The sequence below is a fragment of the Akebia trifoliata genome, chromosome 14 (assembly GCF_017979445.1).
Source record: "Akebia trifoliata isolate Shusen 1 chromosome 14, ASM1797944v1, whole genome shotgun sequence".
NCBI lineage: Eukaryota > Viridiplantae > Streptophyta > Magnoliopsida > Ranunculales > Lardizabalaceae > Akebia > Akebia trifoliata.
In genome coordinates this window covers 27,585,259-27,611,495 of record NC_141388.1, presented here as the reverse complement: position 1 = coordinate 27,611,495, position 26,237 = coordinate 27,585,259, and the positions used below count along the sequence as shown (strand labels likewise).

Genomic DNA, 26,237 nt, shown 5'->3' with positions numbered 1-26,237 from the left:
TATGGCTTCTTCCACCTTGGGTTAATACTACGGGAGATCTCCCTTCAAACCAAAATTTCTTCTTTCCTAGCGAGCAATGACAACAAATCCAAAGCCTAAGGATTCTAACACGACTTTTGGGGCAAATTTCTCAGCCCAGCGTATCACCACTATCCTATTAGATGATCGGAATTTTCAATCCTAGTCTCATTCTGTACGTCTTTATTTGGGTAGTAGAGAGAATACCGGATGGCTTTTGGGCACGATTACTAAACCACACTTTACTGACCTCAAATTTGAACAATGGGAAATCGACAACTGCACTATTCTTGGGTGGCTATTTAATTCCATGGAGCAGCGGATCTATACCATGTTTATATATCATGAGTTTGTTTCATCTTTGTGGTCAACACTCACTCACTCAGACTTATGCGCATGCCAAGAATGACTCAAGGATTTATGAGCTTTATAGAGATAGCCCAGACTACCCAGGGGACTCAAAGTATAGCGGATTACTTTGGTTTTCTTCAGTCTTGGTGGGAGGAACTCTTTCATTATGAGTCTATAATTGAGTTGTTTACAGAAGCAATTGGGTATCTAGTTAAGAGGATTTCTCGACGTCAGATATATCAATTTTTCATGAGTTTACGTCTTGAGTTTGAGGCACTTCGGACCCAGATTCTTAACACCAACCCTTTGCCCTCTCTATTTGAGACATTTACGACCATTGATAGTGATGAGTGTCGTCGTCGTGTCGTTCCCTCTCCTGAAAAGAGTCTTAGTTCTAGAAGAACATGAAAATAGCCAAAATAAAAAAATTACTAAAAATAGTAAAAACAACTTAGAAATGGAAATAGATACTACCTGACCTTAGAAATAAAAGAGAATCGACGGTGCGTGCATGATTCTGACTTCTATAACTAAAATTATTAACAAAACAAAACTTTCCTAAAATAGCAAGAACATCTAAAAAGTAAGGTAAACAAAAGAATCAGGCCTAAAAACAGAAAGTCCATAGCTTTCTAAGGATCTTGAAGATCTCGACGTTTCCATTCAAGAATAGGTCTCTTCGAATTATTTTGAATCCGTCACTCGTCCGGATCCGTGGTCCCACTTGGGCTTGTTGCACTGCACCATTCAACCTGAGTTGAAAGGAACTCATCCATGAGTTCAAGGCGCCATTGTTTGAAATATATGATCTAATTGCCATTAAGATCAACTTATTGTACTTAACAATTGACCAACAATCTAAAGGCCATCCGGGTAGTAGTTCTTCAGGATACACATCAATGAATTCATCTAATAGGATTTTGACCAAAATTGGAACATAATAGAAATCTATCTCCTCTCGGCTTTTCTCGAACCAAAAGAGTTTGGAAAGATTTGGATGAATTTGAGCTCCTATTTGTAATTTCGAAAAGATTTTATTTGACAAAATGTTCCTTAATTCTACCGTCAATCACCATATCACAAACTAATTCTCTACTTAATTTGTGCACGTTGCGCAAAACATTGTTGCAAAGCCAACCATCAATAGCTTCTTATTTGGATGTAAAGAAGCACTTCGTGGTATTAGATACTCTACCACAAATTCGTAAACAACTTCATCATCATACTCATCATAAAGAGGATCAAAGTGGAAAAAACTATCCGCATTACACAATTTACTACATAAGAAGTCCATTTTGATCGTAAAGAGCGAACCAACGCACTTCTCCAATTCGTATACATCTTCTAGTGTAGCATCGCATTAAATCGATCATCTTCTCGGAGGCACCTCGATGACAATAACAAATTACGCGATCGATGCAAGCTCTGATACCAACTGATGCAGGGCAAAGAACAATCTTCTAATTAGTTTATTGATTCTCAAAAGAATACCAAATAATTGGAAAAAGAAAGAACAAATAAAAATTTTATTAATTCAAGGTTGTCTCTGTATTGGAGTTACAATTTTAGTTATAGAAAAAGAGTCCTACTTCTAGAAAAACATGAAAATAGCCAAAATAGAAAAATATTACTAAAAATAGTTAAAATGACTTAGGGATGGAAATAGATATTACTTGACCTTAGAAATAAAAAAAAGTCGACGGTGCGCAATTTTGACATCTATAACTAGAGTTATTAACAAAACGAAACCTTACAAAACTAGCAAAAACGTCTAAAAAGTAAGGTAAACAAAGAAATCGGGCCTAAAAACAAAAAGTCCATAGTTTTCTATAGATCTTAAAGATCTCGACGTTTCCATTCAAGAATAGGTTTCTTCGACTTATTTTGAATTTGTCGCTCGTCCAGATCCGTAGTCCCACTTGGGCTTATTGCTTATTGCACTGCATCACTTTAGGACAGTCTACCAATAGTGAGTTTGGATCATCACAAGTCAAATATGAGAAACCAAACCTCCAAATCACTACAGTCAAACTCGATGGCACAAACTACCTAAAGTGGGCTCAGTCTGCAAAACTAGCCATCCATGGAAGACAGAAGGCGGACTATTTGAATAGGAAAAAGAAATAGCCTAATATCTCAGATCCTAAGTACGAACAGTGGGATGCTGAGAACACCTTGGTTATGTCTTAGTTGTTGCAACCAATGCAACCTCTTCTTAGTAGAGGGTATCTTTTCTTGAAGACAGTCCAACAAATTTGAGAACCAGTGACTCAAACTTATTCTCAAGCTCTTGACATATATGAGTTACTTTGGTTACGACTATTACTTCATGAGCTAGGTTGTTCATCTCCTCAATTTTTTATATTGTACTGTAATAACAAGGCTGCCATTAACATAGCTCATAATCCAATTCAACATAATCACACCAAGCACATAGAGGTTGACATTTCATTAGGAAGAAAGTTAGTTCCGATGACATCTGCACCATCTTTATCCAACATCACAGCAATTAGCCGATATCCTCATTAAAGCATTGGGGCAGACCAGTTTTGATAATCTTATATGCAAGCCAAACATGTGTGATATTTTTGCACCAACTTGACAAGGAATGTTATCAGATGTAGTTTTATTTTATTTATGTTTATGTCATGTCTTTTTTCATCCTTTCCTATTTATCATGTAACTTATATAAATAGGAATGAAGAAATGATAAACATAACTTTTCTCTAGAATTTCATCTTATCTTATTTCTCTCTTTGTCTTCTTTAAACCCTTGATCACTTTCAACAATTGGGATCGTCAATACATAAATTTGGCTTCCAAAGCTAAAGGATAAGAAACAAGTACATCGGTGCTAAAAAAACAATTTATCACACCCTTTTAATAAGAAACCTAACTGGCTATTTCCAATTACATAAATCAATGGTTCAAACCACACTCAAAGGTAGGACATTTCCCATTAAGATAGGAACTTCTATACCAGAAACAATGGTATATCCAATTAAATCCCCTCTGAGATTAAAATATATCTCTTCTCACCATACATCAATGAGATGATTTTACAGCTTATAGGGAGATTTTCAATGGGTTCTCTTACAAGTTCTGGAGGGGATCAAGGAGCAATTATGACAAAGTTTTCCTTTAGACATGTTTGTCTCCAATCTAGAGATGGAGGTTTTCCCCACCTAAGGTTCTTATAAATTGGATTCTCTTTTTCTCCCCTATTTAGATGCATTACGCCACTTACTTTGTTGTTGTGTCAAATCAAGATGCAAACTCAAACCTCTGATTATTACCGTGATTCTATAATTCACTGGAACAGGTTTTTGAGCATCACTTTCTAGGATAGATTTTTCATTTTACCATTGGTGAAACTAATATAAATAGCTAAAATTCCACACCAAGTAGACTTCCTAGAGTTATTGGTGCTGGCTTTTATTAACAAAAAAAAAATCCAGAACCTAATGGCTTTTAAGTAAGAATAAATTATATCTGAGTAAATTCAGTGGTGCATTCCCTTTATGGTTGAGTATGTTAGTATGTTGTTGCCAAAGCAGAACCAAATAAGAAGATGGTCTCCTCTATTTAGAAAATTAGAATCGAGGTTTCAAACATCATCTCAAGGCAAGGTTACAATCAAGAGAAAATTAGACAGACTCGATCAAAACATTCCCAGAACATTCAATATTTTGGGATCAATGTTTTGTTCTGGTCTTGACAAAAATCAGAATGTCTCGGAAAAAATGGTATGAAACTTTAAACCATGATCATGATTACCAGCATCAATAAGTCAAATAATTAACAGTCCAGCATTTAGAATTCAAACCAAGAAATCTTTAACAAATGGCAAACAATGTCTTTTGCTAAGGATACTCCTTAAAAAGCTTGTCATAGTAACGCTTTACCAGCCTTTGCTCCCAAGATGGATCCATATCATCTTCCTCTGAACGGATAAACCTGTTCAGAATAATAATTCAATTACAAATTAATTAAGTCGACATGTAATGTTAGAAAAACAAACTTCTCAAGAGCATTTAAGTCAACATTGAGCAATTGAACATTTAAATCAATATTCCACAAGAAAACAGAAAAGAATATTAAACATTTAAGCAAGACTATTTTTTTCCAATCAAGGTATTAAATTTAAACATATTTCCACAAAAAATACCTAAATATTTCCCTTCCAACGAAGCCCGACAAGAAATTACCAATCAATTTCTATTTGTAAGTATTTTGATGGAAATCATTATTCATTTCACCAAATTTTACGTAGAAATAAGCAAGATTTTAAACGAACTATTTTGGTGAACAATGAACTTCGACCAAAATATTCTATATTAAAAAAATATTAATAAAAATTATAAATTACTTATAGAAATGGCTTGTAAATTACACATGATAATAATGTTTATAAATAAAAAATTGCACATAATACTCATTAAAAAAATAAATTAAGATATCTACATAATATTAAATTGATGTATTTGAAGTATATTAGTACGTTCATATAAGCATGCACACAATTATCCATGTTTTAATTAGTTTGTTATTATTATTTTTTTTTTATCGGTAAAGATAATTTATTGAACGAAAAAAGGAGGTCGAGGTGACCAACCCAGGTACAAAGAAGAAGACCAAGACAAAAGCGACAAAGCAAAGGAAAATAAGAAAACAAACATGGCTCGACCACTGAGTTAGTCTCGCTGTAACGAACACACCCTATCCCAACGCACTACAAAGTCTTCAAAGAAGACCCCCTCGAAATCCTTATAGAGTTTACTCCAGTAAAATAAAATCTTCAAAATCGAAAGAACTAATCCTTCCAACGTGGAGACTTTTCCATCAAAGATACAACGATTGCGATCTTTCCAGATACCCCAACAAATTGCAAATGGTGTCAAGAACCACAAAACCCGTTTAGAAGATGAGAAAGAAGCACCCCACACCAACCAGGATTCCAAAACCGACTTGATCGAACGAGGAAAACAACCCACAATCCCGAATAAGGCCATAAAGTGCGACCAAACATGATAAGCCACCCTACAATGAATTAGTAAGTGATCCACCGTTTCTGCCTGAGATCTGCAGATACAACATTGGTTTGGCGAAATGAACCCTCTTCTGATCAACTGGTCTAGAGTTGCAAGTTTCCCTAAAGCCGCCAACCAAATAAAGACCGAAACCTTCGGAGGTATCTTACCACCCCAGACAAAAGAATGAGGGAATAAAATTGTACTACTTGGAGCGATGCTAAGGTACATCAATTTGACCGTGAATTTCCCATCCCTGTTTCCTGTCCACAGTCTTTTGTCTATTGAAGAATTATGCACATAAGTATATTCCACCATGGCAATAAACCTCCCTAACATATCCACTTCCCAATCATTGAAGGTTCTTCTAAACCCAAAATCCCAGTTAATCACATCATTCTCCACTCTCTTGAAAGTGGACACTACTTGGTTATTTTTCAATGATAAATCAAATAAAATCGGAAATGAATCTTTTAGGGGACTATTTCCGCACCACCAATCTTCCCAGAACCTCACCTTGGTCCCGTTCCCAACCTTATATTTCACCCTACTCCTAACTGCCGGAAGTCTTCTAAGGATACCCTTCCACACACCACACCCCGTCGCGCCTCTCGCCGGACCACTCTCCCACCCGTACTCATTTACACCATATTTGTCTGCCATTACTTTCCGCCAAAGACTGTCCTCCTCCACTCCAAACCTCCAAAGCCACTTCCCCAACAAAGCTGAGTTCATAGATCCAAATTTTCGAATACCCAATCCCCCATTCTTCTTTGGCAAGCATAACTTGCTCTAACGCACCCAATGATGTTTTCTCAAACCATCCTTGCCATACCATAAGAAATCACGACAAATTCTTTCTAATTGAACTTCCACATATCTCGGCAAAGAAAAAAGAGAAAGTATAGATGGGAATGCTGGCTAATGCACTTTTAATGAGGGTGATCTTCCCTCCTTTAGTTAGGAGCTTTGCTATCCAAATACTCAGTCTCTTTCTCATCCTTCTACCACTGATTCCCAAATGTCCTTACTAGTGTACCCCATCCCCAAAGGAAGCCCCAAATATGTGGAAGGAAGGGCCCTTATCTGAAAACCAATCGAAGCCGCCATTACTTCCAAACCTACCTCATCCCTAACCACAAACAACTTGCTTTTACAGAGATTCACTGGGATTCTGGAGATGACCTCAAAACACCCAAGAATGCCACTTAAGAAACTCACCTGCCTTGGGGAATAGTCAAAAAAGATAAAGGTGTCGTCTGCAAACTGAAGATGAGACACCACATTGCCACCCTCCCTAGTAGAATATCCAGAGAGCTCCCCCTCAACCACTGCCTTGGAAAGCATCCTTCCCAAGGCCTCCATAACTATCACAAACAAAAAAGGCGACAACGGATCACCTTGGCGGAATCCCCTCAAGCTTCTAAAAAACCCAGTTGAAGATCCATTGACCAAGATAGAAAATGTGGAAGTTGAAATGCACTTCATGACCCATCTAACCCACCTTTCGCCAAACCCCATCCTCCTTAGCAAATACTTCACCAGATTCCAGTTTACATGATCATAGGCTTTCTCCAAATCAACTTTACACACTAACCCCGGAGTTCTAGCTTTTCTACGCGAATCGATGCATTCATTTGCTATGAGCACCCCGTCCAAAATCTGTCTCCCTGAGACGAAAGCTCTTTGAGCTGGACCAATGATATCTCTCAACACAGTCTTAAGCCTGGAAGATAAAACTTTTGAGATTATTTTGTAAACTGAGCTCACCAGACTAATCGGTCTAAGATCCCTTATATCTTCTGTCCCCGACACTTTCGGAATTAGAGCAAGAAAGGTGCAATTAGAACCCAGATCTAGGAAACCTTCTCTATAGAAATCCCCGATGGTCGCCATCACATCGTCCCTCACTATCTCCCAACAAGCTTTAAAGATGGCTAGAGAGAAACCATCTGGCCCCGGGGCCTTCATCGCTCGCCAAACCATCCACCACTCACCCACACTTCTTCAACATCAAACGGTCTTTCTAGTCACCTCTGTTGCTCTAAAGATATACTGTCAAAGTGTAAGGAATCTAATGAAGGCCTATTCACATGATCCTCCGTATACAGATTACCATAGAAGTTCACCACCCCCTCACACACCTCCTCTTTCCCTACCTTCCACTCATCATTTACTTTAAGCTTCGAGATGAAATTCACTCTGCTGTGAAAGTTTGCTATACGATGGAAAAAGGAAGTATTTTTGTCACCCTCCTTGAGCCACTGAACTCTCGACTTATGTTTCCAACTAATTTCCTCCATCACAGCTAGCCTTTGAAATTCAACTCTAAGATTCACTCATCTTAGCTTCTCCACGGCACCCAAACCCCCTCTCTCCTCTCTACCTTCCAAATCTTGTAATTCTAGCAGTATAGCACTTTTCCTATCTTGCACAGACCTAAACGTTTCTTTGTTCCAGATTTTCAACTTTTCTTTGATAGCCTTCAGTTTTAGCCTCAACGTTTGACCTGGCTTACCCTCAAACGAAAGCTCGTTCCACCAAGCGTCAATCATCTCCCTGAAACCTTGATGCTCTAACCACATAGTCTCGAAACGAAAGGGCGTAGGCCTAATCCTCCGCATCCCAGCCACCAGAGAAATAGGACAATGGTCTGACACTGGATTCGGCCATTTTTCCTGAGTAAGCATACCAAAGTGTTCTTCCCAATCCAACGAGACTAAAAAACGATCCAGTCTGCTAAGCTTCAAGTTCTCCTGGTTATTGGACCACATAAAACTTCCCCTACCAAGCGGAAGATCAATCAACCCATTGCAACCAACGAACTCCGAGAATTTACGCATCTTTAGAGTAACTCTAGACCCCCCACTCTTCTCGAAAGAAAAACGAATGGCATTGAAATCTCCCCCCACTACCCACGGTCTATTCCAGTGCTCCTGTGCTCCTTGATATCATCTATTCTTCCCAAAATTGATTCCACTCTCTAGCTAAAGTTGGGCCATACACCCCAGAGAACACCCAGGTAAAGTCCTCTCCAATCAACCTACATAAAACTAACACCAAAAAAGCCCCATTGAGATTGTCCTCCATCACCACTAACTTCTTGTTCCACATTAAAATGATACCACCCGATGCCCCCCACGATGGAAGAGCGCACCACCCAACTGAATTCATACCCCAAATCTCCTTGATCACTCTATCATCCACTTTTTCTAACTTCGACTCTTGCATGACCACTATGTGAGGTTTATGATGATGCAGCATAGCTTTGATTGCTACTCTTTTTGGGGCCGCATTCAAACCCTTTACGTTCTAGGACAATTTTAGTAGACATTAACATCTACTAAGCGCCTTCCAGCTCTCTTCCCTTTAGTAACTCTAAGTGGAAAGTCCTCGACCGATCTCTTGAGCTGAATAATCTCCTTTTTCAGTCTTATATTTCTCTCCTTGCTCATATTTTCACAACATGACAAGTGTCTCGAAATCTTTTATCTGGAGAATTCAAACTGGAAGCGAGCACTTGCTGACTCCTCCACTTCCCCACTAGCAGGGGGAGCAGCCCCTGAAAGAGGCCATACATATTCATAAAATAAAAAATATAATAACACATGAATGTAGTTCTTAATAATTTTTCTATTTAAGCAAGTGTTTTACATATTATGTAGTTAATGTAATATTTTTATTTTCATTTCCATGTAGAGTATTATTGTTATTCATTGCCGTGCTCAAATACTTGAGCATACATACAACATAATGTTGCTGGTCTTCATTTCCAAACTAATATGGTTGTTTATTGTATTTTGATGATTCAATGAATGTGTTTTAACACCTATTTTATCATTTACATGGTTTAAATGAAAACATTTCTCATTATTTTCATCAATACCACAACATTTCCAAAATATATTAGTTTCCATGGTCTAAGACTATGTGCACCAACCAGATTCTGAAGGTCTTTATGGACTAATCAAATTGACCTCGAATCATTTTGTGAAATAGTTCTAGCTGCCCAAATACTTCATCTCTAGTGCGGATCAAGTAGGTTCAAGTATATCTATAGTACTCATCCACAAAAGAAATAAAGCATCAATATTCCCCATCAACTATAAAAGTGTTGCTCCACATAAAATCAGTGTGCACAATCATAAATTAGAAGTAGACTTTATTATTTAGATAAAGTTCTACAATACTTGACTAATTGACGAACTCCAAATTGAAGACCAGAGTTAGACACTGACTTAACAATGAAGGAAACAGAATTTTTGAAGACAAAAATGATAAATAGTCAAGTCGAACATGCCACAACAAAAAGACTGATAAGACTGACTAGGACAACTACTCTGATTAACTGGCTGAAGAGTTGGTGAAATAGATGAATCCAGAACATAGAGACTATTCACCATTCTAACACTGCCAAGCATACTCCCCAAAGCCAAGTCCTAAAGAGAAGATTAATTGACATGTTTGGAACATGAAGTACAGATGATAAAGACAAAGAATCATCAAATTCAATGTCCCACTTTCCCGAGACGGTGGAAAGCGAACCATCCATACCTTGTTTTTATCGGATGATAACTGAGAGGAATTAAACAAGGAAGACATTCCAATCATGTGGTCTAAGGCTCCAGAGTCAATGATCCAAGATGGGCAAGAAAAAAGGAAACTAGCATTGTGTGCAGAGGCATGTATACCTGATTTGGAGAAAGAAGAACTCATTCATTTATCAAGCCTAGTAATAGGGTTTCTTAGACGCTCTATTTCTTTTTAGGTTGTGGATAACTCAGTAGAAGGATTAGAACCATTGGCATTGGGTTGTGGATGGTCTTGAACAACAACATGAGCATTAGGCTTGAGTTGAGTCTACTACGATTTTCCTTTGTTGAACTTATTCGGTCTATCAATCAGATCCTACCATGTTTCCCATGGCATACCAAGTTCTACCACAATGATCATAATGGAGATTATCCTTATCATCAACCCTTCAACCACTTCATTTAACTCCTCCCTTATTATCTTCACCAAACACAAAGGAGAGAAAAGTTGTTGGAGGTGGTTCAGAGAGGTTGCATTACAGACCTTCAACTCTCCTTCCTCTGCACAAGAGAATATACATCCTAAGTAGAGGAATGGATTCACGATACTTTGAACTCGAACAAACTCATAAGTTGAGTGCAACTTGACAAAAAATTGGAAGACTCGGTTCTGGTTGATCAAATTACGAAACTCCTCAGCATCCTCATCATTCCTCCATTTAATTACTTGATAATAATCCAAATCTTCCAATAAGGCTTGAAGAGTGAAATAATGGATATCCAGGATGTTCTCCCCCTAGCAAAAATTGGTCACTCATTGATGAAATTGATACACACAAACCACATTTTTCTTTTGAGAATATGTTCTAGTGACCTTTTCCAAAACTTGATGATGTAGCTCAGAACTGAACTAGCCAAGTGGGTTGCTAATAACAAACCACAAGAAAAAAAAATAAGAGGAAAAATATGAAAGAAATAGTGACAATCATAAGCCCCTAAGGCTGCTTGAAAGAGTAAGGAAAAAACCTTTGAGAAAGGTTTCTCTCTATTAGAAAATTTATGGCCAAAAATCCCCTCTACAATGTGAAAGAGATTTATTTATAACAAACCCTACTAAAAGCAAATCTAGAATCATCTAAATAACATTAACAACAATGGACAAGAATGCCCTTAGTGATCACTTGACTATCACATGACTCTTTTAAACAACTAGGATACTACTAAGATGTCCCTATTAACAGTAAAACATAGAGAAGGAAAACAAAATAACACTATTTTGATTCTTCATTTCATTATTAAAGCTCCGACATCACTTGATGAGTTGTATCTAGGAACAAATAGTTCCTACTAAGTTGGAGTTGCATGGAATTCAAGAACCATGACATCATCATCAGATTATCCTATTCACAACAATCATACATAGGATTGGTCTCCTCGAACAATATGACTAATGAGATACCCTAATTTCCCTCGTCCACCGATATACATCTTAACAGATGGCAAACACTTTAAAAAAATTGGCACCATCAAGTTTTATTGTCATAATTTGAGCTCTAAAGTTATCTTCATAGCCTGTCACTAGTTTGGGTGGGTTCACTGGGGAAAATTCTAACGTTTGACAATGTAATGAAGAAAGGTATCATCTCGACTAATTTTTGTGGTTTATGCAAGGCGGATGGGGAATCAGTGGACCATAATTTATTGTATTGTGCAATGACTAGAGATACTTGGTCCTTCATGAGCTTTTTCAAGGTAGCTTGGAATTCAAGTTGGCTTCTTCAGGAGCTTTTTCATGGTTGATTGTTGGCTAGCTCTACTTTCAAGAGGAATTTATGTAGTATAACCCCGTTTGCGATTTGTTGGGGGATTTAGAATAAAAGGAATCTCAGGATCTTCGTGAGGAAAGAGAACTCTTTGCAAGGAATCATTCTCTCTATTTGGGCTCCAACTTTCTTTGTAGCAAAGTATTCAAGGAATTAAAAGGGGTCTCCTTTGAGGATTTTATAGGGAGGTGGGATTGGGTGTACAGCATTTCCTTGTACATTTTCCAATCCACTGTTGATGGAACCCAAATGACATATTCTACTCAAACATGGGCTGAATGGGTGTTGAAACTGTTTCAGACCACCAAAATAAAGCTAAAAATTGAAGAAAAACAATGGTGGTGGGTGGGGGGAGTAAAACTATATAGGTTTTTGTCAAATCGCCACCTCAATTCTTCTCTAAATCCAATGAAACGACCTTTGATGTGTAGAGAAATTGAAAGTGATCAAATCCATAAAAAAAAACCTCGAAAACCCCTCAAAAGATCAGATGATCTAGATTTCACAAACTAAATTTATTTTTTATTTTTTTTGAAAATTAGGGAAAACACCTTCAAAACCTCATAAAAAATTCAAGAAAAATTCTATTAAAAAAAACACACCGTTAATTTGGGCAACTCGATCCATGCTAGTTTCGACCCCTATCTACTGATATCAGCAGCGTACAACTGATGTTAGCAATCACAAAAAACCTTCATAAAATGGATGTGCTTAAAAAAATCGATGCTATGATACCAAGCTATAGTCTAAATCTAGAAAGAATGAAAAGAGAAGGGAGAAGAAAAAAAATATTAGAGAGAATAATCATATGAGATTAAGGTTAATCAGCCTCTCTCACTATTTATGACGTAGCAAAAGTGTGTGAATCAATAGATTCAATTGATAAACAAGCAATAGCTCGGAAGAAAATAAAGCAAAAAGCTTAATCTACAATATAATACTAATTAATTTCATCATAACTTAGAAACATTCTAAAATACTAAAAAGTAACTTTCCTAACCAATCTATAACATAATACTAATTTTCTAAATCTATTATAACTCAATTTGGACACTGTTAAGCACTTTTAATTATAGTCTAAAGAATAAAAACAAATTTAGACAAAAGTAGAAACTAAATAAGAAATAGTACTTCTAAAGTAAGTATGAAAAAGAAATCCTTCATAGTTAGGAAGCTATGAAGGAAACTACTTAAGTAGAAACTAAATAAGAACAAATCATACTAGAATTAGGAAACTACTTAAGATTTTCTAATTAGAATTGTAGATGTCCTACATCAAACCCCTTTTCTTTGAAAAAAACTCGTCCTTGAGTTGTTCTTTAAGGCTTTTTTTTCCTTCTTTTCCATTCATCTCTCGCTCTAACCCACTTCTAATGATATCCGCTCTTTAGACTTAGTTTAGAGAATATAATTGACCATAACATATCCTTAGGCAAATCCATCACATAAGCATTATCATTTATCTTTTTCAAGATATGAAGGAGTCTAATTTTTTCATATTGGTTTTCTTGTAAATTCTAACGAGGAAGCAATATTTACTAAGGATCAACATGTTGTTCTTCAACTTAGTTCTTTTTCACTTGTTCCTTCAATATGTCATGCTCTTTCAGACTCATCCTATAATGGAATAGATTTGAGAGACTTGCACTAGGCACCAAATCAATGTGATGTTGTATATTCCTCATGGGAGACAATGAGTCTGACAATTCTAAAGGAAGAACATGAGAAAATTCCTCAAAGAGAGGTTGCACTCGATGAGAAACTTGAGTAGGAGAGTCTCGGTTGGGAGGTTGCACTACCATCGGAAACACTTGGCTTATTTCCTTTAAGTCCTCATTGATGTTGATAGAAATAAAGCATGTTCTCTCCTCCTTGACTAGTTGGACAGCCTTTTGCTTTGCATGGGAAGGGTGTAGGATCACTTTGACACCATTATGCATAAAAGAATAGGTATGAGCTTTGCCTCGATAGGTGACATCATTATCATGAAGCCAAGGCCTTGCCAAGAAGATGTGGCATCCTCTCAATGGGACGATGTCACTAATAACCTTATCCTTATATTACCCAATGCTAGAAGAAATAAAGCATTAACTTGTCACATTCTTCTTGCATTCATCGTTCACCAAACCTATAGAATAAGGTTTAGGGTGTTGCATAGTGGGTAACTTAAGTACATCAACCATGTGTCTTAATGTATAATAAATTGGTACAACTTGCCTTGCACCTTGCATGTAGTCCGAAAAAGAGTATGTTGAATTCAAGGATCAACATGTTGTTTAGATCATAACACAACTGAGATGTTCACATTCTTCCTCTTCATAAGCCTAAAATATGCCGACCTCAACCTTATCATCTTCGAATTCCTTGAACCTTTGATCTAATTGATGATTGGTTACATAAGATTGGTGTTTTTCAACCATGTTGAAGGTGGTAGGCTCTCAAAAAAGGCTATGGTACACTTGACATAGCGGAAGTGTGTGAATCAATAAATTTAATCGATAAAAAAGCAATAGCTTGGAAGAAAATAAAACAAAAAGCTTAAAATTAATTAAGATAATGTAAAAGTGAATTTCGTTTTTAAAGCTCCTTACATCGATAACTTCATCATAACTTAAAAACTTTTTAAAATACTAAAAAATAACTTCCTAACCTATCTATAACATGATACTAACTTTCTAAACCTATTATAACTCAATTTAGACACTTCTAAGCACTTCTAATTGTAGTCTAAAAATTAAAAACAAATTTAGACAAAAATAAAAAATAACACTCCTAAAGTAACTATGAAAAAGAAATCTTTCTAGAATTAGAAACTAGAAACAAATCATACAAGAATTAGGAAACTACTTAAGACTTTCTATGCCCTACATCAATTGATATATTAACTTCTTGAAATTATAAAATACTACCCGTAGAATCAAATATTAGAACTTCTCTAACATAAACATCAAGTAAGACTTACTTATTTCTACAAATCCCAAACCTCCGTAACAATTTGCCTAATAGTACATGGTTCATGCACCTCTACCCCTAACGCCTAAACACCCATTCTTCTTTGCAAATAAAATTAGTTTCCATTTCACTAAATGAAACTTCTAATTTCCTTCCCTAAGGATCAAAAGAAAATTACATTGTTTCAACACTTCCTAGGATTGAGAATAGTGACAAAAAGTAAATTATAACGCTTACTAGACTGCTTTTGATCAAAGTCAATTTACCTACTTTATATAGGTATTTGACTTTATAGAAGCCCAGTTGCTTTCTTACCCTCGCGACGACTAGATCACAAATATTTTGACTTTTATTAGTTGCACTCCCACTCGGCACCCGAAGCACCTGCAAGCATATGAAGGTTTGAAACTGCACCAACTCCATAAATAGTGATCCTCAGCAAATTAGTTGGCAGACATGAGATACCTCAAAACAACATAGCAAGCTTCTGAGGAATCTTAGATATCAACAAACTATAGGTACACTTACGTTAATTGCCAAGCGCATATGAGAATTAGATAAGGTTTTTGTGAAGTGGTAGGAAAAAGAAGCGATTCCATCTTGTAAACCAAAAATCGATGCGTTGGCAAAGAACTTTGAGGATTGGGTTTGAGAAGATTGATAGTACTTTTTGACTCAATAAAGAGATTAATAGCGATTATGTTTGGTAAGAAGACTTATAAAGATGAATAATGCACTCATTGAAACTTGGTTGAGAAGTTTTAAAAGGAAGATAATTCCCTTTGAAGGTGCATAATGGATACATGAGGGGTCGTCCAAAGTTGAGATTGGGATCATGGTTTAAAATCTCGTTTCGATTCAATGTTTCAATTTCTTCAAAAACCGAAACGAAACTGAAACATTGCCAAAACAGTCTGAAACATTCACAGTAAATAATCAAATTTATTTTTTTACAAATAAATATATAAAAGGATATTTGAAGTGCTAAAATTGTAATTTAAATTAAAAAATAATCCTTTTCACATTTATACACTTTCAAAATATTCTAAAATAAATTTATCTCATAAATATTTCATTTTTACATAACTATTAGTAAGATTATTTTTTAAAACTTGGGAGATCGTGATTGATTCGAGCAATTTCTTAATGCAAGATGGACTTGAACAACCTAAGTTTGGTTTGCGACCAACCCAAGAGTTAACTATTATATTAATAACCTAAGTTGACGAACTTGAGCACCATATATTTTAGTGAGTGAATTTTTGTATTAGAAAAACATTGTGGTTACTAATACGTAAGATTTTAAGGTTTACTAAGGGTCGTTTTGCTCAAATGGATTACTACATCAGTAATCCAACACCACAGCCCTCAATATTTCATGGAAAAACTTAGATCCATTTTTTTTTTCAATAAACAATTTATTTTGAGATTAATATAAAAATCAAACAAAAGTTCTATTTGCTTTTTTTTTTTTTTTTTTAAATTTGAGTTCTTATATGTTTCAGCTGAAACTTTACGATACATATCGAAACATATACTAAACGATAAAATTCTACATGTTTCGTCTTGGGATGATGAAATTGTGAAACGTTTCATACGAAACATTACAAAACAATTCAAAATTTTAAAGCATGATTGGGTTAGCCAAGAGATGATACCTTCATATGGAATGGGTGTTTGGAAAGAACAAGTTAACGTTCACGAGATTTTGATGAAGTCACTGGCATGAAAATTGAGAATGGAGAGAGAATTTTTGAAATATGAATGGTCACCATTTTGTTAGAAGAAACGAAGAGACCATTTCGTGATTTGTTTTTCATAGGAACTTGATGGATAGAGAATCAAGGTGTGACTCTCATTTTAAACATCTTAAAGAGGTTCACATCCTTACGAGGGAGAAAAGGCATGTTGAGAAGGAGGATCCAATAAGGTATTCCGCATTACTTTACGATTTTTTTGCTTGCTTCTTCAGAAAAAGTCAATAGTTAAGAAAATTTGCAAAAAGTCGATCTTCCGAGCGTAGGCCTTCATTTATATAAGAATCTTCAAAATCTTGATCACTGACCATCTCATTCACCTTACACTGGTTATCTTGCATTGATGCGTTATGCGTAAGGTGCACAAGGAAAGTGTCAATCACTCGTAACAGTGTAAGTTTGTAAGGCAGATGGGATAAGAGTAAGTGTCAATCACTTACACTAGCACTTGTTTCAATCACTTGCCTTGGTCAAGTGGATTGTTTGGTGAAATGTTCCTTCATATGTCCTCTGTTTGGGTAAACTCATAGATTATCCATTAGCTAATTGCTAATTGCTTTATATTTTGCTCCCCATTTTCTTTTTCATTTATTTTTTTGGGTGTTCCCCTTTCTCTGTGCATTTCTCTATACATCAATATAAAACATTATCATTATTGATAAAAGAAACATGCAATTTATGAAAAAACTTGATATATTTTTACATTTTAATACAAATGCCAATGATTCAAGTGAGAAGATGATCAAACCTGTAACCCTCTCTAAGAGTATCTTGATCAGTTTTAGAAGGCAAAACGTCATTATTGTTTCTTCCCCTACCATAGAAGTCAACTGTAAAATATACAAAGTTTGTTGAAACAATGTAACTTTTTTATTGATGCCGTACAAGTCTTTGAGAAAATAAGGAAAACAAATAAGCCAACTTCCATATAGTAAATTAAACCTACTTTTACAGAAAGCATCTAAAGATGTTTTTCAAATGCTTTAACATACCTACAGGTACCGAAAGTAACCCCAAAGAAGCACAAAAAAGCTAGAATCCAGATATTCAAGACAACTGAAATAGTTTAAGAAAACAAATGTTCAAGTGTCTTAATGCTTAAAAATCATAAACATAACTCCTATTTGGTCAACTCTATCTTCAACAAAACCTAGTCATATCTTTTCTTACTACCTTTATCCACATCATGTTTGGCCTTTCTTTTAAGAACCATCGACTTGCACCTAAGCACTTCATCCCACTAGTACTTTATTATTCTCTGTTTTACATGCCCAAACAATATCAAACAACTTTCCTTTTATTTTATCTCATAGGATCCAAAATATTTTCACAGGAACTTATTAAAAAAAATGAACGTGGTAAAGCCAAAGAGGTCAGGAAGACCTATTGAGAAGAAAGTGAACAAAAGATTACATTAATCACCCCATTAACAGTAACATCCCATCTATAGACAAAGTCCTAAAAATATAATTCCCTACGAAAGCTTAGACCGAAGATACAAAAGCACTTTACAACAACATGTACTCATTTTTTAATGTCTTTCCTTGTAGTACCACCCATCCATCTCAACATCCTTATCTTTGCTTCACACATTCCTATGAAAACGTTTCTTGACTCCCTAATATTCAGCTCCGAGGTCTTATTTTTGTCTTGTAAAATTTTTGTTTGAAAAGCTCTCATAACAATAAGTGAGAAAATGAATCTAAATGAAGAAATAGTCTTTTTGGGCAATTTCTTGACAAATTATTTGGACAGCATTTGATTCTTGGAGGGCCCATGGTGCGGAGAGTTTCTAACAAAAAATGAATTACAATCGAATTTTGGGCCCAAGAGGAATCTCAATAAGGAAGATTGACTCCATCTCTATCTTGCTTAGCCATATCAATGGTGTTCTTTTACCCCTTGAGTAAGAATAAGCAATTGTTGACTTGGAGACAAGACAGACAGCTAATTACTTGTCACTACTTGTATGTGGCTTTAGATATGTCATTTACATTAGTGTTCCCAATTCCATTGTGTGGGGAACTAAACCTCCATCTGAAGTGTGTGGGACAAGAGTGACAAAGTTAAATTCTTAGAGATACTTTGGTATGGCGACCTTTTTCTTTAAGGATCTATATCCTTATCTATTTTTTCTATTAGATCGAAAGAACCACCTTTCTCTAAACATCATGATTGGTAATTATGATTCATGAGGACATCTCTTGTAATTTTTGTTTGTCACGAATATGTACGATTGGAATGATGAAAAAAATATTAAAGAGGCTCCTAAATCATTAAACTACAATAAAGTACCACATGGGGTGTGGAAATGAAGATCAACAACATTCTGTTAGATGTTGGTGCAACAATTTGAAAGCAAGACAATGAAAGCAACTATATTCTACATGAAAGAGAGAATGATAATGTTACATTAACTGCATACACTTTAATATGTAAAATAATTAAATAAATATAAAATTAATTTAAAATATTTTTTTAATAGATAAAGAAAATTATGATTCATTTATATATTGAATGAATATTACGTTTATTTTTTACATTATTATTATGTGTACTTTACAAGTCTTTTCTACAAACAATTTATACTTTTTTTAATTAATTTCATCAATACTTTTAGATTGCTTATTTCAACAATGACTTTGATCAAAATTTATTGGTTATCGACACATTTCCACCAAAATCTTGCATTTTGATAAGCTTTGCTATTCCCCGAAATATTTTGTGAAATGAATAGCGATTTCCATCAAAAATAAAATAAAAAATAAAAAATAAAGAATCTATCAATTAAATTTCATGTAAAAGCTTGTGGAAATGAAAATATTTCGATGTATTTCATGAAAATATGCCAATTTAATATCATGCCCAAGGTGATATTCAAATGTCAGGATGCATGTAGCCCCCTTCCTTTTCGGTGGAGGAGATTGTTCATCATCCATTTAATTTAGGACACTAGGATTCAACAAATAAAGAGCTCATTATCCACATACATCCTCAATCTCCATTTTTATAATAGATACACTACGATTATCAATAATCTATTCATCCCTTTTTTAAAGATCTAAGTGTAATCTATTCTTTTTTTATATAATCTTTTTGTAACCAATCAATCATCTAATCTAAATCTTTGGAGCACAATAGGAGTTTTGAAACACCAATTATCTAGTGCATTTCTTGTATTTTGTTCCTCTCCTTTCTTCAATATATTGTATACTTATCAAAAAAAAATTATCTAGCGCATTCAAGAGTCTAAACTTTTCTCAATTAGAAAATAAAAATAAATAAATCAAGGTAGTTTAATTCAACATGGAGAAGTTTTTAAAAAATTCATCAATGTTAGAGAAGTCCAAAAAATTACATTGAAAAAGTGTGCAAAATGAATTGATGTTATGGGAAATGATAGAACAAAAATAATGCCAACATTTTTTACTTATTATATCACAAAAAACAACAATATGGAATAACATATGTAAGATAAACAGCACTCGACACATATAGACGCAAAAATTAGATTTATTGATTATTGACATATTTCCACCAAAATCTTGCATTTTGATACCATAAATTTGATTATTTGGTCAAGCTCTACTATTCACCAAAATATTTTGCGAACGGAATAGTGATTTCCACCAAAATATATAAAAAAGAATCTATCAATTAAATTTCATGTAAAAACTTGTAGAAAGGGAAATATTTCCGTGTATTTCATGAAAATATGTCAATTTAATATTATGCCCAACGAGATATTTAAATGTTAGGATGTGTGTAGCCCCCTTCCTTTTTCGGTGGAGGAGATTGTTCATCATCCATTTAATTTAGGACACTAGGATTCAACAAATAAAGAGCTCATTATCTGCATATTTCCTCAGTCTCCCTTTTTTATAATAGATACACAAAGGTTATTGATTATCTACTCATCCCTTTTTTATAGATCGAAGTGTTATCTATTCTTTCTTTCTATAACCTTTTTGTAACCAATCATCTAATCTAAATCTTTTGGAGTACAATAGGAGTTTTGAAACTCCAATTATCTAGTGCATTCAAGAATCTAAACTTTTCTCAATCGAAAAATAAAAAATCGAGGTAGTTGACATGGAGAAGTTTTTAAAATTCATCAATTTTAAAGAAGTCCAAAAAAATACATTGAAAGTGTGGAAAATGAATTGATGTTAAGGGAAATGATTGACCAAATATAATGACAACTCTTATAACTTATTATATCACAAAAAACAATAATCTGAAATAACATATGCAAGATGAATAGCAATCAACACATATAGATGCAAAACTTATATAAAATATTAAGGATATGAGAGGCAAACTTAACAAATAGTATTTAAGAGTGTCATTTTATTTAAAATAATATTAAATTACACCATGCCTTTATTATAGCCAAATTTCCTTATGACCCTTAATGTGTTTGTTCAAGGTGAAAATATAAGAAATTAAAATTTTCTGAAATATAACATAAAAATATTGTGTCAATGCATCATACATCTGTAGATTTACTACATTTAGACATTTGTAATACCAATTTACTTAAATATATGAAGACATGATATTACAGAGAATATTTTCACCTACAAACAACTTCAAAATACATGACCTAAAGGGCACTTGGTCTTGATTTCAACCCCTTAGAAGTTGTTTTCACTCAAGAACCAATAGAACAATCACTAATAACTTAATCCCCCCCCCCCCCCCAAAAAAAAAAAAAAAAACCAAAAAAAAAACTAAACAAAACAAGAACTCATAAATTTTGTGTGTAGTACACAAATTTTTTTGGCTAATTAGGGTTAGAAACGCCTCTAGGGAAAATACACATCTCAAACACAAAGGAGTCATTATCAAGCCACTACACAAGGTGATCTTTAGCAATGACTTTCTAGGATAATCAAAATAAGTTTTCCTAATTCATATCACATCTAGCATGATCAATTATGCAGTTTAAAAGATATGGATGACACCAATTAAAATAATGTTGTAAAGTCAACCTTGCCTAAAATTTTCACAACAAAATAATTGAAAGTACATTAATAGAGTAACGGAAACAAAGCAAACATAATATATGGTCGTCAATGCTATCCACAGCTGACATGAAATGAGTTGAGGAACACTACAATGGCTTATATAAGAACAATTGGAAGAATAATCTCATGGACAGAGATATTCACATGTAAGGGCTTGTGTAGCTCCCTTCCTTCTTTGGTGGAGGAGATTGTTCATCGACTGACCGGCGTTCCATGTTGCCAGCCCACTAACCCAAGGAGGGGGAACTCCAAAGACAAGAATAGGAAGAGGTATCACTACCTGAAATCCAAGAAGGTAGTCTCACTACTCGAAAGTCATAGTCGCCCAAGCAAGTCAACCAGCCCTTGTTGCCCAAACCCAACGAGCGGATATTAATACTAATTAGTTTAGAAAACTGGGATCTAACAAATAAGAGCTCATTAGGGTTTTCCATTTCTGAAATGTAAAGTTGTGATCCTTGTTAGTAGCTTTATGAAAAAAGAAGTGCGATAACTTGATGGCGAAAAAGAAAGTGATTCAGATCAAAGTTGTTGGTAGGTTGGTGCAGTTGGATTCCAAGGTGTTTAAGTTGAAGTATGTTGGATTAGGAATTATAAAGGTTCCAAAATCTTCGATGGCTAGGTAGCACATTACAGAAGGCTGGATGTATGCCTAATATGTTGCAGCCTTGGAGTGCTTGGTTGCAACCCTAGAGTGCTTGATAGGGTTCTTGACCTTGATTTCAACCCTTAAGTTGTTTTTGACTCAAGAACCCTTAATAGAAAGATTGTTATTCTCTTAACCAATGTTTTTAAAGGTTTGTGAGGCATACATGTCAAGGTGTGACTCAAAGCGAGGAGCAAAGGTGGAACTAGTAAGGAGACAATGGAGGCAATTGCCCCCACTGATTTTTTTTCTCCCTTATATTTATACTTTAATTTGAGATACCCCTATATTTTTAACTAATGACATGCCCTCCCTCCCTCCCTCCCTCCCATCCCAGCCCCCTTCAATTTTTTGAATATGACATTGCCCTTTGGCTTGGGCCTTCTCTCGTAAACTAATTAGAAATGACCTAATGCCCTTTTCTTCAACCTCTAATAAAAAACTTTTGAATTTTCTCCTCAAAACCTTTCAATTTCGAACTCTTCAACCTTACCATTAATTATAGTTTGCCCCACAATAAGAAAATCCAAGCGAGGAGCACTGAAAATTCCTTGGGGGCAAGGAAAAAAAGCACAAATCTGAGGCATACGCCTTAGACCAAGAAACACCCAAAAGAAATATGCCTCAAACTCAGGTGTGACTGAGACATATGCCTAACAGGTAAGTTGAATCTATTGTGGAGCTAGCTATATTAGAGAGAAATATTGATTCTGTTTACAGCATTGTATCCACATCGCTTGGATAATGCTTCATTGTATGTATTCTCTGCTGGTATATGCTTTTTTTTTTTTAAGGTGACTGGTCTATGATGATGTTTTTTCTTATTTTGCATTCTTGTGGGAGGCTTGGAGAGATGTTATATGTAAAGAATATAATTATTGAAAATATATGGTAGTAACCCTAATTTTTATTCTTTAATACGGATTTGAAACTTGAAAGTAGAAAATAAAATATGGTGATTACCCAAAATTTATATATTTTAATATTATATTATTTATTTATTTATCTAAAAATTACATACACATAAGGCTTAAGCTCATATCTCTTTGGGGTCGTATAAAGAACAAACTTCCATTACAAAAATTTGAAATTTTCTGCATTAAATCGATAAAATATAAAAAAATTAAAAATAAAAGGTGATAACCTAAAGGATCTTGAGAGATATCCAGAACAGCGTCTCGGGAATAATTAATTTCCATTTGAAACGAGAATCTTAGAGGATATGTAAAAAACGAGTTAAATCAAATAACAACAAAGAACGCATTCTATATAAACCAAAGAATCTAATTGTCTCACCGTAATCCTTCAAGAATTTCTTGTGACGATCATAAGCGTTGAGCCCTCGAATGTGAGCTTGATACTGTCTGTAAAATTAAATTTTTAAGTGAATTTCATGGAAGAGAAATCGGTTTCAAGGATCGAAATTCATTAGTTAAAACTTACTGTTTTCGCTCTTCCTTTCCGAATATTTCCGATTTGAGAGTCCCAAATGACACCATTTTTTTCTCTTCTCCAACAAAAAGACCTAAAGTTGTTGAATCAAGATTGAAGACAACGGAGAGCCGCGCTCTCTTCAATTTATTCTGGGGCTCATGAGTTTGTTCCGCTATTTTGTTAGTTAGTGCTGCCCACACGCAGATACCAAGTTGACTCGTCCGCGTCATCTCGTGTACCCTTTAATTCGATTTGCAATTATTTATGAAGAAGTTTACCCGGAACGAGAGATTATAGAAAAGAGATGGCTCTATTTGTACAAATCAAGATGTATTGCTCACTGTTGTACCTATTAACTCGTCATACCCAACTAAAAATAAGTGAGTGCACACACCTAATAAATCTGTCTTGACCTTTATTGCTCATTGCACCCATCAATAGAAATCAAACGATATCTTATTGTTCTTCTTCTTCTTCCCTCCCTCCCTCTCTCTCTCTCTCTCTCTCTCTCTCTCTCTCTCTCTCTCTCTCTCTCTCATTTTTTCTACTTCGTTTTGTTTTTTTGTTTTGCATCTAAAAAAATTTTAATAAGTATTTTAAACTTTGATCTCATTTATTTTTCTTACCCTAATACCTCCAATCAAGTCGAAGTCATTTATATGAGAAAATTTTGTTCGATAGGTAGCGTTCAATGGCTAACTTTTTGGCAAAACATTTTTCAAAACATTATTATTAGAAGTTTTGGAATGGGCTGATTTTTGGTGAGGATGATCTCTAACCCATGTTTACAAGTTGAAAAATTGTGGACCATCTATTTTTTGTAAACTATTTTTTATGGGGTTAGAAGTTTTGGAATGGGCTGATTTTTGGTGATGATGATCTCCTCACCGTAGAGATCATCCTCACCAAAAATCAGCCCATTGAGGAGATCATCATCACCAAAAATCAGCCCATTCCAAAACTTCTAACTCATGTTTCGAAAAATGTTTTGCCAAAAAGTTAGCCATTGAACGAGACCCTATATATATATATATAGGCTAGAAGGCCCTAAAGAGAACAAAACATTTTTCAATATATGGGCTAGAAGTTTTGAAATGGGCTTTTTTTTTTTTTTTTTTTTGTTTTGTAAAGATGATCTCTATGGTGAGGAGATCATCCTCACAAAAAATCAGGTCATTCAGAAACATCTAACCCATATATTAAAAAATGTTTGACATAATATTTCGTTCTCATCACCCTATATATATATAGGGTGGTGTTCGGAAGCCATACATATATATATATATATATATATATATAGGGTGGCGTTCGGAAGCCGTAAAAAGAGCCAAACTTTTTTTCAATGTATGGGTTAGAAGTTTCGAAATGAACGGATCTTTTGTGAGGATGATCTCTATGATGAGGAGAACATCCTCACCAAAAATTAATCCATTCTAAAACTTCTAACATCAAAAGTGATTTATAAAAAACAAACGGTCCACTATTCATTAACTTGTAAACTAGGTTAGAAGTCTCGGAATGAGCTGATTTTTGGTGAGGATGATCTCTTCACCATAGAAATCATCCTTACAAAATATTAGTCCATTTTTAAACCTATAACCTTTATTTTGTAAAGTGTTTGGCACAATGTTTGGCTCTTTTTAGGGCCTCCGAACGCCTCTCATATGTAAATGGCTAAAGAGAGCCAAACATTATACCAAACTTTTCAATATATGGTTAGAAGTTTTGAAATGGGCTGATTTTTTGTGGGGATGATTTATATGGTGAGGATCTCATCCTCACAAAAAATTAGCCTATTCTAAAACTTTTAACCCTAGTTTACTAGTTAAAGAATCATAGACCGTCAATTATTCGTGAACCATTTTTATGAGGTTTAAAGTTTTAGAATAGGCTGATTTTTTTCTAAGATTATCTCTTCATTAGTAAGATCATCCTCACAAAAAATCAATCCATTCTGAAACTTCTAGCTCATATATTGAAAAATGTTTGGCTCTCTTCAGGGCCTTTGAATGCTTCCTATATATATATATATATATATGGGTCAGGTTCAAGGGCCATATGAGAAAACATATAAGAAAACTTTCGACGGTTAATATAATTTTAAAATATGGGTTAGAAATTTTGGATTGAGCTGATTTTTTGTGAGGATGATCTCTATGATGGGAAGATCATCCAAAAAAAAATCAGCCCAATCTAAAACTTCTAACCCCATTAAAAGTGATTTAGAATGTGGACCGTCGATTTTTTACCAATTTTTATCACTAATTTGTAAATCACTTTTGATGGATTTAGAAGTTTCTGATTGAGCTGATTTTTTGTGAGGATGATCTTCTCATCATAGTGACCATCCTTGCAAAAAATCAGCTCAATCCAAAACCTCTAACCCTTATTTTGAAAAACGAAAGTTTTCTTATATGTTTTCTCATATGGCCCTTGAACCTGACCCTATATATATATATATGGGTGGGGTTCCGTAGACACATAAAGCTACAACATTTTTGTCTTATATAGTTAAAAAGGCTTGGAATAGGCTGATTTTTTGTGAAGATGATCTCTATGGTGAGGGGATCATCCTTGTAAAAAATCATTCCATTCCAAAACTTTTAACCCCATCAAAAGTGATTTAAAAAAATTGGACGGTCTAAAATTTTTCAACCTGTAAAC

At 34.7% G+C, this 26,237-nt stretch overlaps 1 protein-coding gene across 4 annotated transcripts in view; it reads right to left on the bottom strand.

The window, feature by feature from the left end:
- The window catches only part of LOC147386653 (folate-sensitive fragile site protein), a 58,410-nt gene extending 34,575 nt beyond the window's left edge, over window positions 1-23,835 (bottom strand). Inside the window, exons 1-4 of one of the 4 annotated variants that reach the window (XM_086422547.1) lie at window positions 23,583-23,835; window positions 23,436-23,503; window positions 17,212-17,293; window positions 4,275-4,326 (exon numbers count right to left, since the gene is read on the bottom strand). In XM_086422547.1, the coding sequence (XP_086278673.1) occupies window positions 4,275-4,326; window positions 17,212-17,293; window positions 23,436-23,503; window positions 23,583-23,803 (423 nt within the window). In that variant the 5' untranslated portion in view covers window positions 23,804-23,835. Of the gene's footprint in view, window positions 1-4,242; window positions 4,327-17,211; window positions 17,294-23,435; window positions 23,504-23,582 lie in introns of all 4 variants that reach the window. The other 3 variants (XM_086422546.1, XM_086422548.1, XM_086422545.1) reach the window with 3 other exon arrangements.
- Between the last annotated feature and the right edge of the window lie 2,402 nt (window positions 23,836-26,237).